The 11,817-nt window shown below is 53.8% G+C and overlaps 1 protein-coding gene across 1 annotated transcript; it reads right to left on the minus strand.

Moving 5' to 3' along the window:
• Window positions 1-2,607: 2,607 nt before the first annotated feature.
• LOC127028672 (SUN domain-containing protein 3-like) lies at window positions 2,608-8,337 on the minus strand. Its single transcript, XM_050914380.1, is given in 8 exon segments — window positions 2,608-2,763; window positions 3,458-3,547; window positions 4,050-4,217; window positions 4,825-4,937; window positions 5,327-5,411; window positions 5,990-6,145; window positions 8,180-8,260; window positions 8,263-8,337. Coding segments are annotated over 8 exon segments (924 nt in total).
• Window positions 8,338-11,817: the final 3,480 nt, after the last annotated feature.

Below are 11,817 nucleotides of genomic sequence, written 5' to 3' on the forward strand. Positions count from 1 at the left end.
GTCATCTTATGGACAAGATGCCTTCCGTAAAAGGAGCTTCTTGCACAAGAATTCCTCAGCCACATTCACCCAACCAAGCCTGCCTGCCATGGCATTTTGTGAATGGTAACAAACGCCATGCTGCCCAAGCACAAGAGCTGTAGCTAAAGCGTGTGAGTGAGGAGTGGGCGGCAGAGGCCCCCCTGCTCGACATCCAGCTGCCAGGATCCTCTGCTTCCCTGGGCTGCATGGGGCACTGCCAGCTCCTGAGCCCTGAGCCTGTAATGAGCTCAGCAGGGAGGTAACTTTGCACCTCTGAATGTCAGATGCTAGCTGAGGCATCTGTGCTAGAGGAGGCTTGGAAGCAAATCTGACTTTGTCCTGGAAGGCGAGGTTGCGGTGTGACAATTAAATCCAGCATTTGGCCGGTGGCTGGTCCCAGGGAAATGGTGCTGGAGCAATGGTGGTCCTACTGTGGCAGAGGCAAAAATGGCCACTCCGAGCGGGGCGAGGGCAGGGGCAGAACGAGATGCCCTGAGCAGGAGAGGGAGAAAACTCAATGCCCCATGTGGGGCAGGAGCAAAGGTGGCCACCCCGATTTGGGCAGGGGCATAAAGAGGCACCTGAGCAGGGCAGGAGTAAATCCAGGTAGCGTGTGCGGAGAAGGGTAACGAGCTTTGCCAAGCAAGAGAGGGGAAAAACCAGCCGTCCCGAGAGGGACATGATGAAAAAAAAGCCAGCCAAGCAAGGCTGTGGCCAAAGTGGATGCCCCAAGCGGAGGATAAAAAGCGAAAGCGTCCCCGAGTGGAGCAGGGGCAAAACTAACTGCCCTGAGCTGAGCAGGAGTACAGCTAAGTGCCCCGAGCAGGACTGGGGAAAACTAGATGAGCCAGGTGGGGCAGGGGCCAAAGTGGCCAGCTCAAGTGGGGCAGGAATAACACCCAGCTGCCTCATTGGGGCAGGAGCAATCCTAACTGCTCGCTGAGCAGTAACAAGGGATTATACCAGATGTCGCAAGTGGGGACAGCCCAAAGCTACCTAAGGCAAGCGGGGCAGGAACCAAACTGCCTCCAGCCACCGCGAGTGGGAATGTGGCAAAGCTGTGGCTGATAGAAAGCTAAGAAACCCTGGAGGCAGGAGAAAATGTGAAGATGGTAAAAAGCCGCCACAAAGGTTTTTTGGAGCTCGAGGGTGAGAGAGCAGCTGGGTGGGGGCCTGGCAGCCAGCCAAGGTCAAGCCAGCGCAGTTGCTGAAGGTGCTTCTTTGGTAGCGTTAGTTCAGAGTCAGCCTGTGGCTGTATCTTGGGGGGCAGGCAAAATTCATGGGAAATGAACTTGTAAGAGACCAGGTGCTTTGCCACATGAGTCTCATGGACCCCCTCTCCCCCCAGGGGAAGGTGAGGCCTGAGGAAGGCCCTGGGTGCTGGGCTCAGCATGGGCAGTGTGACGGGGGGCAGAGCCCTGTCTCCTGCCAGGTGCCGTCCTGGCCGATGCGAGCGGCTCCTGTCACACAGCTCCTCCTGCCCAGGGCTGTGGCTGGCAGCAGAGATGAACCCGCATTTTGGGAAAGACTTGCCAATCCAGAGCAAATCCAGGGCAGCTCCCCTCCTGTCCTGTCCCCTCCTGTCTCCTCCCCTTCTGTCCCCTCTCCTCCCCTCCTTTCCCCCCTTTCCTTCCTCCCTGAGCAAGCCCAGGCCCCGTGAGCGGACCGAGGGACGGCAGAGCTGTGCACACACCTTGCGCTGCTGAGAGAACAGCTCCAGGTGAAATGGCTGTTCTCGATGGCCGTCTCTCCACAGGCCCAGTGTCCCTGCTGGCTGAGGAGCGAGCTGCAGTGGCGGGGCAGTGGGCGCAGGGTGGCTGTGTGAGGAGAGGCCCGGGCTGCCCCTGCCCGCCCAGCAACAGCTGTGCCATTGGCCATGGCTGAGCCATGCACTTGCACATTGACCAAGCCCCAGTTCAGAGCAGAAATTATTACTAATCCCGGGTGCGAGAGCGCTGTTCCTGCTCTCTCCTCCCCGGTGTGATCCAAGCGCATGACTGCCCTGCCTGCTCCTGCCTTGGTGCTTTGGGAACTCGGGGATGAAAAGGAAAGACAGACTTGTGTAGTTACGGGATCTCTTGAGGTGTCCTGGGTTTGCCTTGCTACTCACTTCTGTAACGTTTGCTGGGCTATTCACTAGATGTGTGCCTAGAGAGGCAAATTAGGCCATGAATTAAGTTTCCAAGTAAGAGTTTCCTTCTTACAATAAAACATGCTTCCATCTTCTCATCAGTAACAACCTGAAAGATAGAAGCTGAAGCAGGAGGTGCCTCTTGTGAAAACAGGTAACAGGAGATGGTTGTATTCAGTTCTTCCTTAGCTGCTTCCTACATAGGGAAACTGTACATTAACTTAATCTTTTGTGTATGGGCAGGGCCTTGCTAATGTTACTGTGTAGGCAGCAAGTCTGTGGATGTCAGGCTTTCTGCATGTTTGTGACTGATTTTTCTTGTTTCTTTTAATACGGAATATCTTGCTATGTACTCCTGATGTCTCCGATAAGGTCGTGGGTCGAGAGGAAGACAGGGAGCTCTCTTACCAGTTAGCATCACAGGCAAAACAGACGCAAACTCGGCTTGGTGTAAATTAATGCAATTTATTGCCAGATGAAGCTGACACCTCTCCCCTGTCTTTGGGAGGATCACCGTGCACTCTGAATCGATACAGGCAGGTGTAGTCCGGGTGACCCCAGTTGCTCAGCACTTGCAGCCTTAAGTACTTCACAAACCCAGAGAGCTCGTTCTGAAAGGAGAAGAAGAAATGAGTTGCCTTTTCCTCTCTGGCGTTTGACTACTGACAGAGTAGTGCCGCAGCGAGGGACTCGTTCAACAGCTTCCTTCCGGCTGCCCTGCGAGGTCTTTTGACCTATCGTGCTTCAAGATGTTCTTATCTTGCTCTCCCTCATTTGGCCAGCAGAACGGTAAAGGAAGAAGCAGCTACGAGAAGCTTCAGCAAATACATTGGCAAGTTCTTCTCGCCTGCTTTGAAGGCCATGCTCCCACAGTCAGAAGACCCAGTGGTGTTAATATAATGTCTCGTTGCCTTCTCTAGAAAGCCTCTGAAACAGAATGGCCTCCCTGTCACTACTCGCTACCAGCAACACCAGAATCCTCAGAAAGCCCAGCATTTCTAGTCTTTAACTAGCAGGCCAGTAGTAGTGCATACTACGGGACGTGGCCACGTGTATGCACTTGGAGTCCAGACAGTCAAGCTGGTTTCAGCTTCAACTGCAGCAGTTGTAAGCGCTGAAGCTTAAACCCAAAACGAAAGAGAAGAAGAACGGCATACGCCGTTAGGAAGTTAAAGCGGCATAAAGGTCAGCGTGGCACACGCTCAAGGAGGGGGCTGCCTATAGTCCTTTGGCAGGGAAGCTTCTCCCCAGCCAACCGCATGTCTCCTCCTCTCCTACGATTGCCCTCCCTCTTTGTCCCCGTACCTTCAGCTGGAAGGTCTGACTGGGATTGAGCGCCGCCAGGAAAGTGAACTGTCCCAGGAACGTTCCCTGCTCCTCATGGTGCTTCAGGCCCTAGAGAAAGCCGGGGTGGAGAAAACAAGAGCGCTTGGTACACCGTGGGAAGACTTAACTTCCGTTGGTGAAGTACTGCTTGCTTTCAGCTACATAGTCCAAGGAGGATGAGCAGAAGGAGAAGATGAGAAGCTGCAGCTAGGTAGCATGCCACACTTGCCTATTCAACGAGTCTAAGCTGGCAGTCAGAAAAGGAGCAGACATTGCCAGTGGGAGGGGGGTAACCTCGGGATCACAAATGCCCCCTGGGATTGGAAGCCAAGAAGGTTTAGAACCGTGCACTGTGCCAGCTGCTTTTCCCTGTGGCTCCTGGAGTACCCTCTTGCCCCGCAAGCTTCCTTTCGAGCAGTACATTGGATAAAAGAGGAATACAACTGCCAGGAGGTTGTTTCTTCTGCGAGCCAGGAGGCAGCCGCAGGCCGCTCAACTCTTTGACCCATATTCAGCCCCCGCTTAGAAATGCTATGCGACCCCCTGCCCCGACTCTTGAGAAATCACTTACGTAGACAGCAAAGTCCTTTGGAGCTCTGGAGGTACTGTCTCCATGGAAGCCTGTCCCTAAAGCATGGTCCATGGTGACTGCTCTGGGAATGATTGGCATAGACAGCTTGATGAAGACGTGTCCCTGACTTCCTGGGAAGGGCCAGCAGTTTCCCGGATGATTTTCCAGCTGAAAGGAGAAGAAGAAAGCACGTTCACATGGAGAAGGGTGCCCTGGCTCTTATTCCTGCTGTGAGCATCAGAGGATTAAGAACTGATTTGGCTCATCAGCTCTGCTCTGAAGCGCAGCCAATGCCTTCGGTGGGACCCTGCAGGTACCGAACGGAGAAGCAGTTGTGAGAATTCACGCCTCACAAGACCCCTTCAGGGGAGAAACACTTGGATGGCAGGGAGCTGGGTGTGCTACTTGTAGAAGCTCTCCGGCCTCTCCCAGCCAGCGCCTGCTTGTGCTCACTAAGAGCCCCGGCAATCTCACAGCCCAGACCTCTGCAGGCACCTTTTCCCTTCTCCTCCCGTGCCATGCTGACAGTTTTCACAGTGACTGGGAAGACAAAGACTGCAGGACGAAGCTAGCCTGTTAGAAGCTCCCGCGGAGGACCTGGGGCACTGCGGGAGAGGAAATACTCAGCAGGGAGACACTGGAGGTGAGTAGGTCCATGCGAGAAGAAGACAGTAAAGAAAGCTTCGAGGAGCAAAGACAAGGGTAAAGGCCACTCTCAGGAGCGTGTTTGGTTCCTGCCCCCCACCTCTGTTTTTGTGTTTCTTGGTGCTCGTACCTCCAGAATAACCTCAGGAGACTTGACGTAATCCAGGATGGGCAGGGAATACAGAAAGACTCCTTTTGTATTCCGGAAGGATGGAGAAGTCCATGGATGAATGATAGCAGCCCCTGGAAATTCAAACATGAGCATGCTCATCGAGCAATGTCAGGAGGAATATTGCAGTGTTGACTTGAAAAAGTCTTCTAAGGAGTCATCCATCTAGTACAGTGGGATTGCCCTCTTTCTTACTGGCATGATCCTCTGGAACACAGAGCAGGGACTCATCAAAGTGTCGTAAGGGGCCGTGGAGAAAGACAAGAATGTGACCTAGGCTTTCTGTTCTTCAGCTGTGGTCTGGCCCGTTACAGACTGTGTCAGTGGGTACATTTTTCGGGCACGAGGTGGCCCTTGACTTGTCGCCCCTTCTCTCCTCCCACTGGGCGCATTCAAACGCCCGCCTTGTCAAGCTGGAGAGGAAGCGCTTTGGAACTGGTTGGTTTGGACAATGTCACGGCACCTGATGATTTGAGGGCATAATCAGGCATCGGGACTTGGTTTTCTTCCAGCTTCTCCAAGACTTGATTGATTATCTCTTGAACAGCCTGGGAAGGAACAGAAAGGAGAGCGCCTGTTAGAAGGCAAAGGAACGGGGCAAGCAGCTCCCCTGCAAGGCCAGCCAAGGTGAACAAGGTTCAACTCAGATGTAAGGAACGCTGCAATTGCCCGGAAACCTCCCAAGTTTGCTCTGCTCCCACTGAGCGGTATCAGAACAGAGAGGCTGCTCACGCCAACACTCTGTGTGCTGAAGGCGCGGGAATGGGCTTTTCCTGTGGAGATGCCCCATGCCAGGCGGCACGGACAGACAAGCCTTCTGGGCATGAGATGGGACTGAGGTAACTATGGACTGCTGAGACCATTCTTTCTTTCTGGTCCTCCCTTGAGGAGGACCCGAGATGTGGACGGAGAGGAAGGTGCGACTAAGACAACTGTCATTCCTGTCACGGCTCTCTCTTCCCCCAGAAGGAAGTGTGGAGCAACAGGAAAAGGAAGTGTGGCAATGCACAGCACTTGTTCCAGCAGCACCAGTTTTTTGGCTAGCTAGGGCAGGGAACTGGAGTAGGATACGTGCCGGAGGGAGGAAAGCAACCTCTGAGTCGAGCCTTCTGCAGTGTGCCCTTACCCATCCGGTAAAGCCTGGGAGCTTAGCCTGCTTCAGGGCTTCGTGGAGAGCACGCTCGGTGACATCTCTGACGCTCCATCGCAGGTGATAAAGCTCTTCCTGGAGCTTACGCAGCTGTTCTGACAGGGTCAGGGTTTTGCTCAGCGCTTCTCCTAACTCGTCTCCTGCTGGCCTAGAAACAGTGAGCAAGGGAGAGACTGTAACTGTTGTGGCTGGCCTCTCGGATGCTGTGGGAATGTGAGCGAGGCAAGAAGCCTGGCTCTGGCTGACTGGCAGGGTAACCACATCTTAAGCAGTTGGGAGAGTTAGTTCTGAAGTTCTAGGAGCTTCAGGCTGAGAAGCTGCTTCCCGGCTGCCTGGGTCCATTTAGGGGAACTACTGAACGTCTCAAATGCCCCAAGCCATCTTTTTCCCTATTACAAGTGCCAACGTATCATCAAAGCCATGCAAGAGCAGATTTGAAGGGGTGCAGGTGACAGTTCCTATAGAAAAGACCAATACCTTCCCTGCCTTAAGCATATACTACTGAGACACAATCTAAGGGAGACAGAGGAGAGCTCTCCTGGATCAGTCCTAGAGCCCTCCACCCTGATTGCCTTTCCTGTGCTTGGTTGCCGGTATCTCGGCTCTCCGTTTTTTCCTCCACCTCTCTCCTGCTGCTCCCTCTTCCCCTTTCTTAGCACAACATCTTCCTTGCCTTGGCTAGCCTCTTCTGCTTGCTCGAGAAATACACTTCTGTCCTCCCTCTCTGCTTGACAGTGGCAGTTGCAAGGCTGCCCTCAGTCCTTGAACTTGCCCCCCTGCAAAGGTCTTCACGGGCAACTGCTGCTACAGTGACCTCAGCCTGAGAGAAGACTCTTTCCCTTGGCCTCTCCTCTCCTTGGAGGGGGCAATGCTGCTTGCAGGGGCTTTCTGTTGCAGCCCAGCAATGGAAAGCCGCAGAGGTGTCTCCTAGCAGCTACTCGCAAGTATGGAGGGAGAGAACGGGATGCAGGATGGAGAAGGCTACCGTTCCCCTTCTCAGGTGTTAGGAAGGTGGAGCTGTGAAGAGCCTAGCCCAAGCAAAAGGGTGGACGGATGGGTGGCCCCAGTCCTCTAATGGGCGTGGGGAGCTATAGCTGAGCATTTGGCAGAAGGGAAGAAAGGGCAATGGGAGAAGGTCAGGGAGCTGTGCGAGGTGAAGTTTGTGTGAGACGGGACATAAACAATGTCCTGGTGGGGCCGAGGGACAGAGCTCCTCAAAAGAACCGTCTAGTCAAGGGGAAATCGTTTTTACCTCCAAGTCTTCCAGTCCCCTCCAGGGAGGTGCAAGCGCTCCTGGAACGACAATTAAGGGAACAATTAAATTCCAAGCAGAAACAGGCCTTCTGCAGGAAGGAAGGCAGCGCCTAACAACAGTCTCTGTACAGGCACGGGAAACAAAGAGTTACAGACCCCATGCCTCTTTGTGCTCGGGTGCTCCACCAGCGTACGCTGTGAAAACAGCACCGTGGACCGGCAGGGAAGACAGAAGACAATTCACCTTGGGCATTGTCTTCTTCCAGAAAGCCTCCCCTCTTTGACTTGGGCACGGCTTCCAGTTAAGCACCATCTGTTCTGCAAAGCCTTCTGCTATTTGTCAGGCATTCATTTGCAGGCAACCTCTTCTACGTATTCCTTCCGTTTCCTGTCTTCCTAGGCAGCTGGGCTACTATCGCACAGCTTCCTGCTACACTTCCAAGGGTGGTTTGGGTACAGGTCCTTTCTTGATACCACCTGGAGAAGTTCCATTGCTGTGAAGCTGCTTGCTGAGTTACATGCCCACGAATGAATTTTGGAAGTGGTTGGCACGTTGAAGGCTGGGGCAGCAGGACTCTAACACCAATGAAAAGCAAAGGACTCAAGTCTTTCCACGCAAGCCCGTGCTTGCTTTGCTGAAACCTATGCAGGCCCAAATCTGCCTCATGGTTGTTCTTTATCAGCTGCGTGCAGTGCCACCAACTGTGGAGACAGTGGTGTTGGGTCCAGTTGACCTTCACCTGACTGACCTGCCAGGGTGGCTCCTGTAGCTAGCCCTAGGCACAGGCTTTTAAGGAGTGGCACTTTCTGCCCTGGAGTGATGCTGGCAGAACCAGCCTTGAGCTGAAGAAACCTAAATGTCACCTGCTGTCGGAGAGGCTGAACGTAGCAGGAGATGCAGGCCCGGCATACTGCTGCAATCCTCCAGAGGCTTTCTTCGCCAAGCTGTCCCATGTGGTAAACACCTGTCAGACATACACCAAAGCTCTCCTTACACTTCGACCTTGGTCTAAGGCTGGGTTATGCCTCGGGCTGCCCGCTCCCCTTTCCGGGTCTCTCCCAGGTGCCATAGTAGTCTCTCCTCTTGTAGTCTTTGAAAGAGGTCATGATGGTGTCCGGGCTCCACAAGAGACGGACATTGCCTCCCCTGGACTATGCTCCTTGTCCTGCAGAAGCTTCTTAACCTCGTGGGGCAGGCAGGGTTAGCCACTGCCTCTCCCTCAGCTTGAGGGAACTGGCTTAGCCCTCGTGGGGAAGGCAAGTCACCCCTTCCTCGCCCCCACAGCCGTTCCTCTGAAGCAGGGGGGAGTGGCAGAGCTCTGTCGAGGACTTTCTGCTCTTAGCTGGGCTCCTCTGGTCTCAGCAGGAGAAGCGGACCAGGGCAGAATGGAGCCCTGGGGACCTCCTAAAGCACCATCCTCAGGTCTGAGCTCTACAGAGACTCACCGAAAGAGAACAGACCGACAAGCAGCGCCAGGGTCACCGTCTTCAGAGCCTTCATTTTCCTACAGAGCAGCAAGGAGGAAAAGGAGGGTGAAGCTGGCGGTACGTGTGCAGTTCAGCAGCAGACTGGAGAGCAGCTGTAGGGACTGCAGGTCTTGAACCTGGCACTCCTGGCGTGAGGATTGGCTTGGTCCTGCACAAGCTCGAGTCAGCGGTGGAGTTGTCACCAACTGCACCAGTGGGGCATTTGGTATGGTAACAATTGGCCCTGTTTCGTTAGGGACGAAGGGCTGCGGATTGATTCCGGAAAAGGGAAGGAGTTGCACCAAAAGCTGTGGCCATACTTCACGTCTGTGGGGTTGGAGAGGGATTCTTTGGAAATGGAAGGGACGTAACAAACGCCTGTTTCTCCTGCCCACCATGCGATGGGTGCTTGTGCTGACACAGTTCTCCACCCCCTCTCAAGAAGAGGTTCAGCCTGTACCCCTACAGTTCAACAGCCTGCAATGCAGGGGATTGTGTGTCTCCCCTCTAGCAGCATTTCTTTAGCAGCCGGGTTATCACTGGCCCTTTTCTTGCATAAATGCAGACAAATGCGGGCTGGGTAAAGAGGGAGGCTGGGTAAAGAGGGAGGGAGGGAGGGGAGGGAGGGAGGGCTGAATGTAAAGGCATGCTGGTAATCCATGGCGAAGCAAGAAACACCAAGGCAACACCTGGTGGCTAGGCCCTGCTCCCCTGAAGCCTGATCGGCCAAGAGACAGCACACACTGCTCTGGAAGATGGAAACTCCTCCTGCCTTGTTCTAGGAGGCTCTCGAAAGGCTTACACTTCATCAGGAATAAACAGTCCCCTGTTGTTTTGCTAGAAGACTGCTTGGACCCCTCAGAGGATCTTGTGCTCCTTTTCCTAAGGGAGAGCACTGGTGAGGAGCTGACTCAGTTTCCTAAGGAAACCTCATCTGTCAGGAACACAAGTCAAATCCAGTGCCAACAGAGGCAACAGTGGTGTCCTTCTGGTTTGGGTCAAAAGGAAAACCAGGAAAGCTCAGGGACATAACCCATCCTGCAGAGCGCAAGACAGGACTGTGCTAAGCTCTCGCAATTGCTACGGCAGGATGTATCTGGGCAACCTCTTGGGACTCCCTCCGTGCGATCCAAAATGGACTCGTCCCTCATTTTGCAGAGACAACAGGCTTTCTAGGGGTAGTCCTGGTGTTCGTGAAGAGACTGAAGAGACTGCTGCTGCCTTCCACTACCTGCAGACCGAGCTCTCAGGCTGCCCTCATGTTCTTCCCCTGTCCACCCCCCCCACACACCCCAGCTGATGAGGTGGAAAATACACTTGGGGAAAGGAGAGGAGGATTTTTCAAACGTACCCATTCCGATCCAGGGTATTCCGGGGCTGTGTCTCTGTATCCGCTGAGGTGCGGGCACCAGGCATCGTACTTGCTCAGGAGCGAGCCAAAAACTCTGCGATCTCCGTTCCCTCAAGACCGAGAGTGACAAAGGTGCAGGGACAGCCCCGCTCTTATGCCCTGCTGTGTCTACCTCAGCACCGACAAGGCTTTGTGACATCAGCGGCAGTGGGTGATGTCACAAGAGAAAAGGCAGCACCACATTTCGAGGCAAAGTCCAACCTGACAGGGAGCAGGTTTTGCACTCCTCTCCACAAGGGAAGGAATCCTACCGAAGCAAAATGTCTCCTACCAAGGGGTCAGCTCTTTGAATTCCCACCGAAGAGTGACAGATTTGGGAGCTACAAGAACCCTTCTTAGCCGCTGCTTTTGACACTCTGTAACAAGGAGGGCCTTCAGAGGTGACTGAAGTCAGGCACCAAGTACGTTCAGTGTTTCTCTGGCGGGGCCTCAGGTTCATGTTGGTGGCTCTTTCTTGCAGCCTGAGAAAGGCAAGGAGCCATAGGGGCACAAGGGGCAGGTGCCTTGCACGTTCATTTCTAGTTGTTGCCATAGGCACCGCACTCTGCGTTCCAGAGGACAGTAGACCTGTCTAGATGAGAGGAAGGGAGTGTACTCGACGCTGAGCATGCTGGCTGCTCCACGTCTTTCAGAGGCTGGAGTCCTCCCCTCTTCCCTAACAACAGACACCTTAGGTTTTGCTTTTGTGCCCGAACAAACGACTAGCAGAGTTGGCAAAAGCATGCTACTTATCCCCAGAAGGACAAGAGAACCTGTCCAATCGCAGATAAATGCCAGAGCTAGACTGTCCAAAGCAATGGCTCTGCCAGAGTGGGTGCTGTGTTGGATGAGAGCCAGGTTTAGGAGATGACAGAGGCACATCTGGCGCACGCCCTGGGGGAGTGTCGCTGCCCTGGAACACAGCTGGCCCAGCAGGAGCAGCTGAGGCCCCTCGATGGCCATCAGAGGCAGCTTGAAGCCAGAGTTCCCCTCGAGGAAAGGTGTCTTGAGTTGGGCAGGACATACTGAATTGAAGTTGCCCTATTCCTGAGTGGGTAGGCCATCTGACGCAGTTCTGGGCACCCAAACTTTTACAGTGCGTTCCTGCTTCTCCGTCTGTGCTCCTGTTATCAGTTGGTGGTGCTTTAACTGCACATGTGTTCAGTCTTCCATTAAAACCAAACATGAATATATCTGTGGGAGAGGGTTCTTAGTCCTTTTTCCCATCCCCTCTTCTCCAGGGAAGTCTCCGATAAGGTCGTGGGTGGAGAGAAGGACAGGGAGCTCTCTTACCAGTTAGCATCACAGGCAAAACAGACGCAAACTCAGCTTGGTGTAAATTAACGCAATTTATTGCCAGATGAAGCTGACACCTCTCCCCTGTCTTTGGGAGGATCACCGTGCACTCTGAATCGATACAGGCAGGTGTAGTCCGGGTGACCCCAGTTGCTCAGCACTTGCAGCCTTAAGTACTTCACGAACCAGAGAGCTCGTTCTGAAAGGAGAGAAGAAATGAGTTGCCTTTTCCTCTCTGGCGTTTGACTACTGACAGAGTAGCTGCCGCAGAGGGACTCGTTCAACAGCTTCCTTCCGGCTGCCCTGCGAGTTCTTTTGACCTATCCAGTCAAGACTTCTTATCAAGCAGCTACCTTGTGCTGATACTCTTCTCCAGCCCTCTCAGGAAAAGGTTCAG

This window comes from Gymnogyps californianus, unplaced genomic scaffold, assembly GCF_018139145.2.
Source record: "Gymnogyps californianus isolate 813 unplaced genomic scaffold, ASM1813914v2 HiC_scaffold_38, whole genome shotgun sequence".
NCBI lineage: Eukaryota > Metazoa > Chordata > Aves > Accipitriformes > Cathartidae > Gymnogyps > Gymnogyps californianus.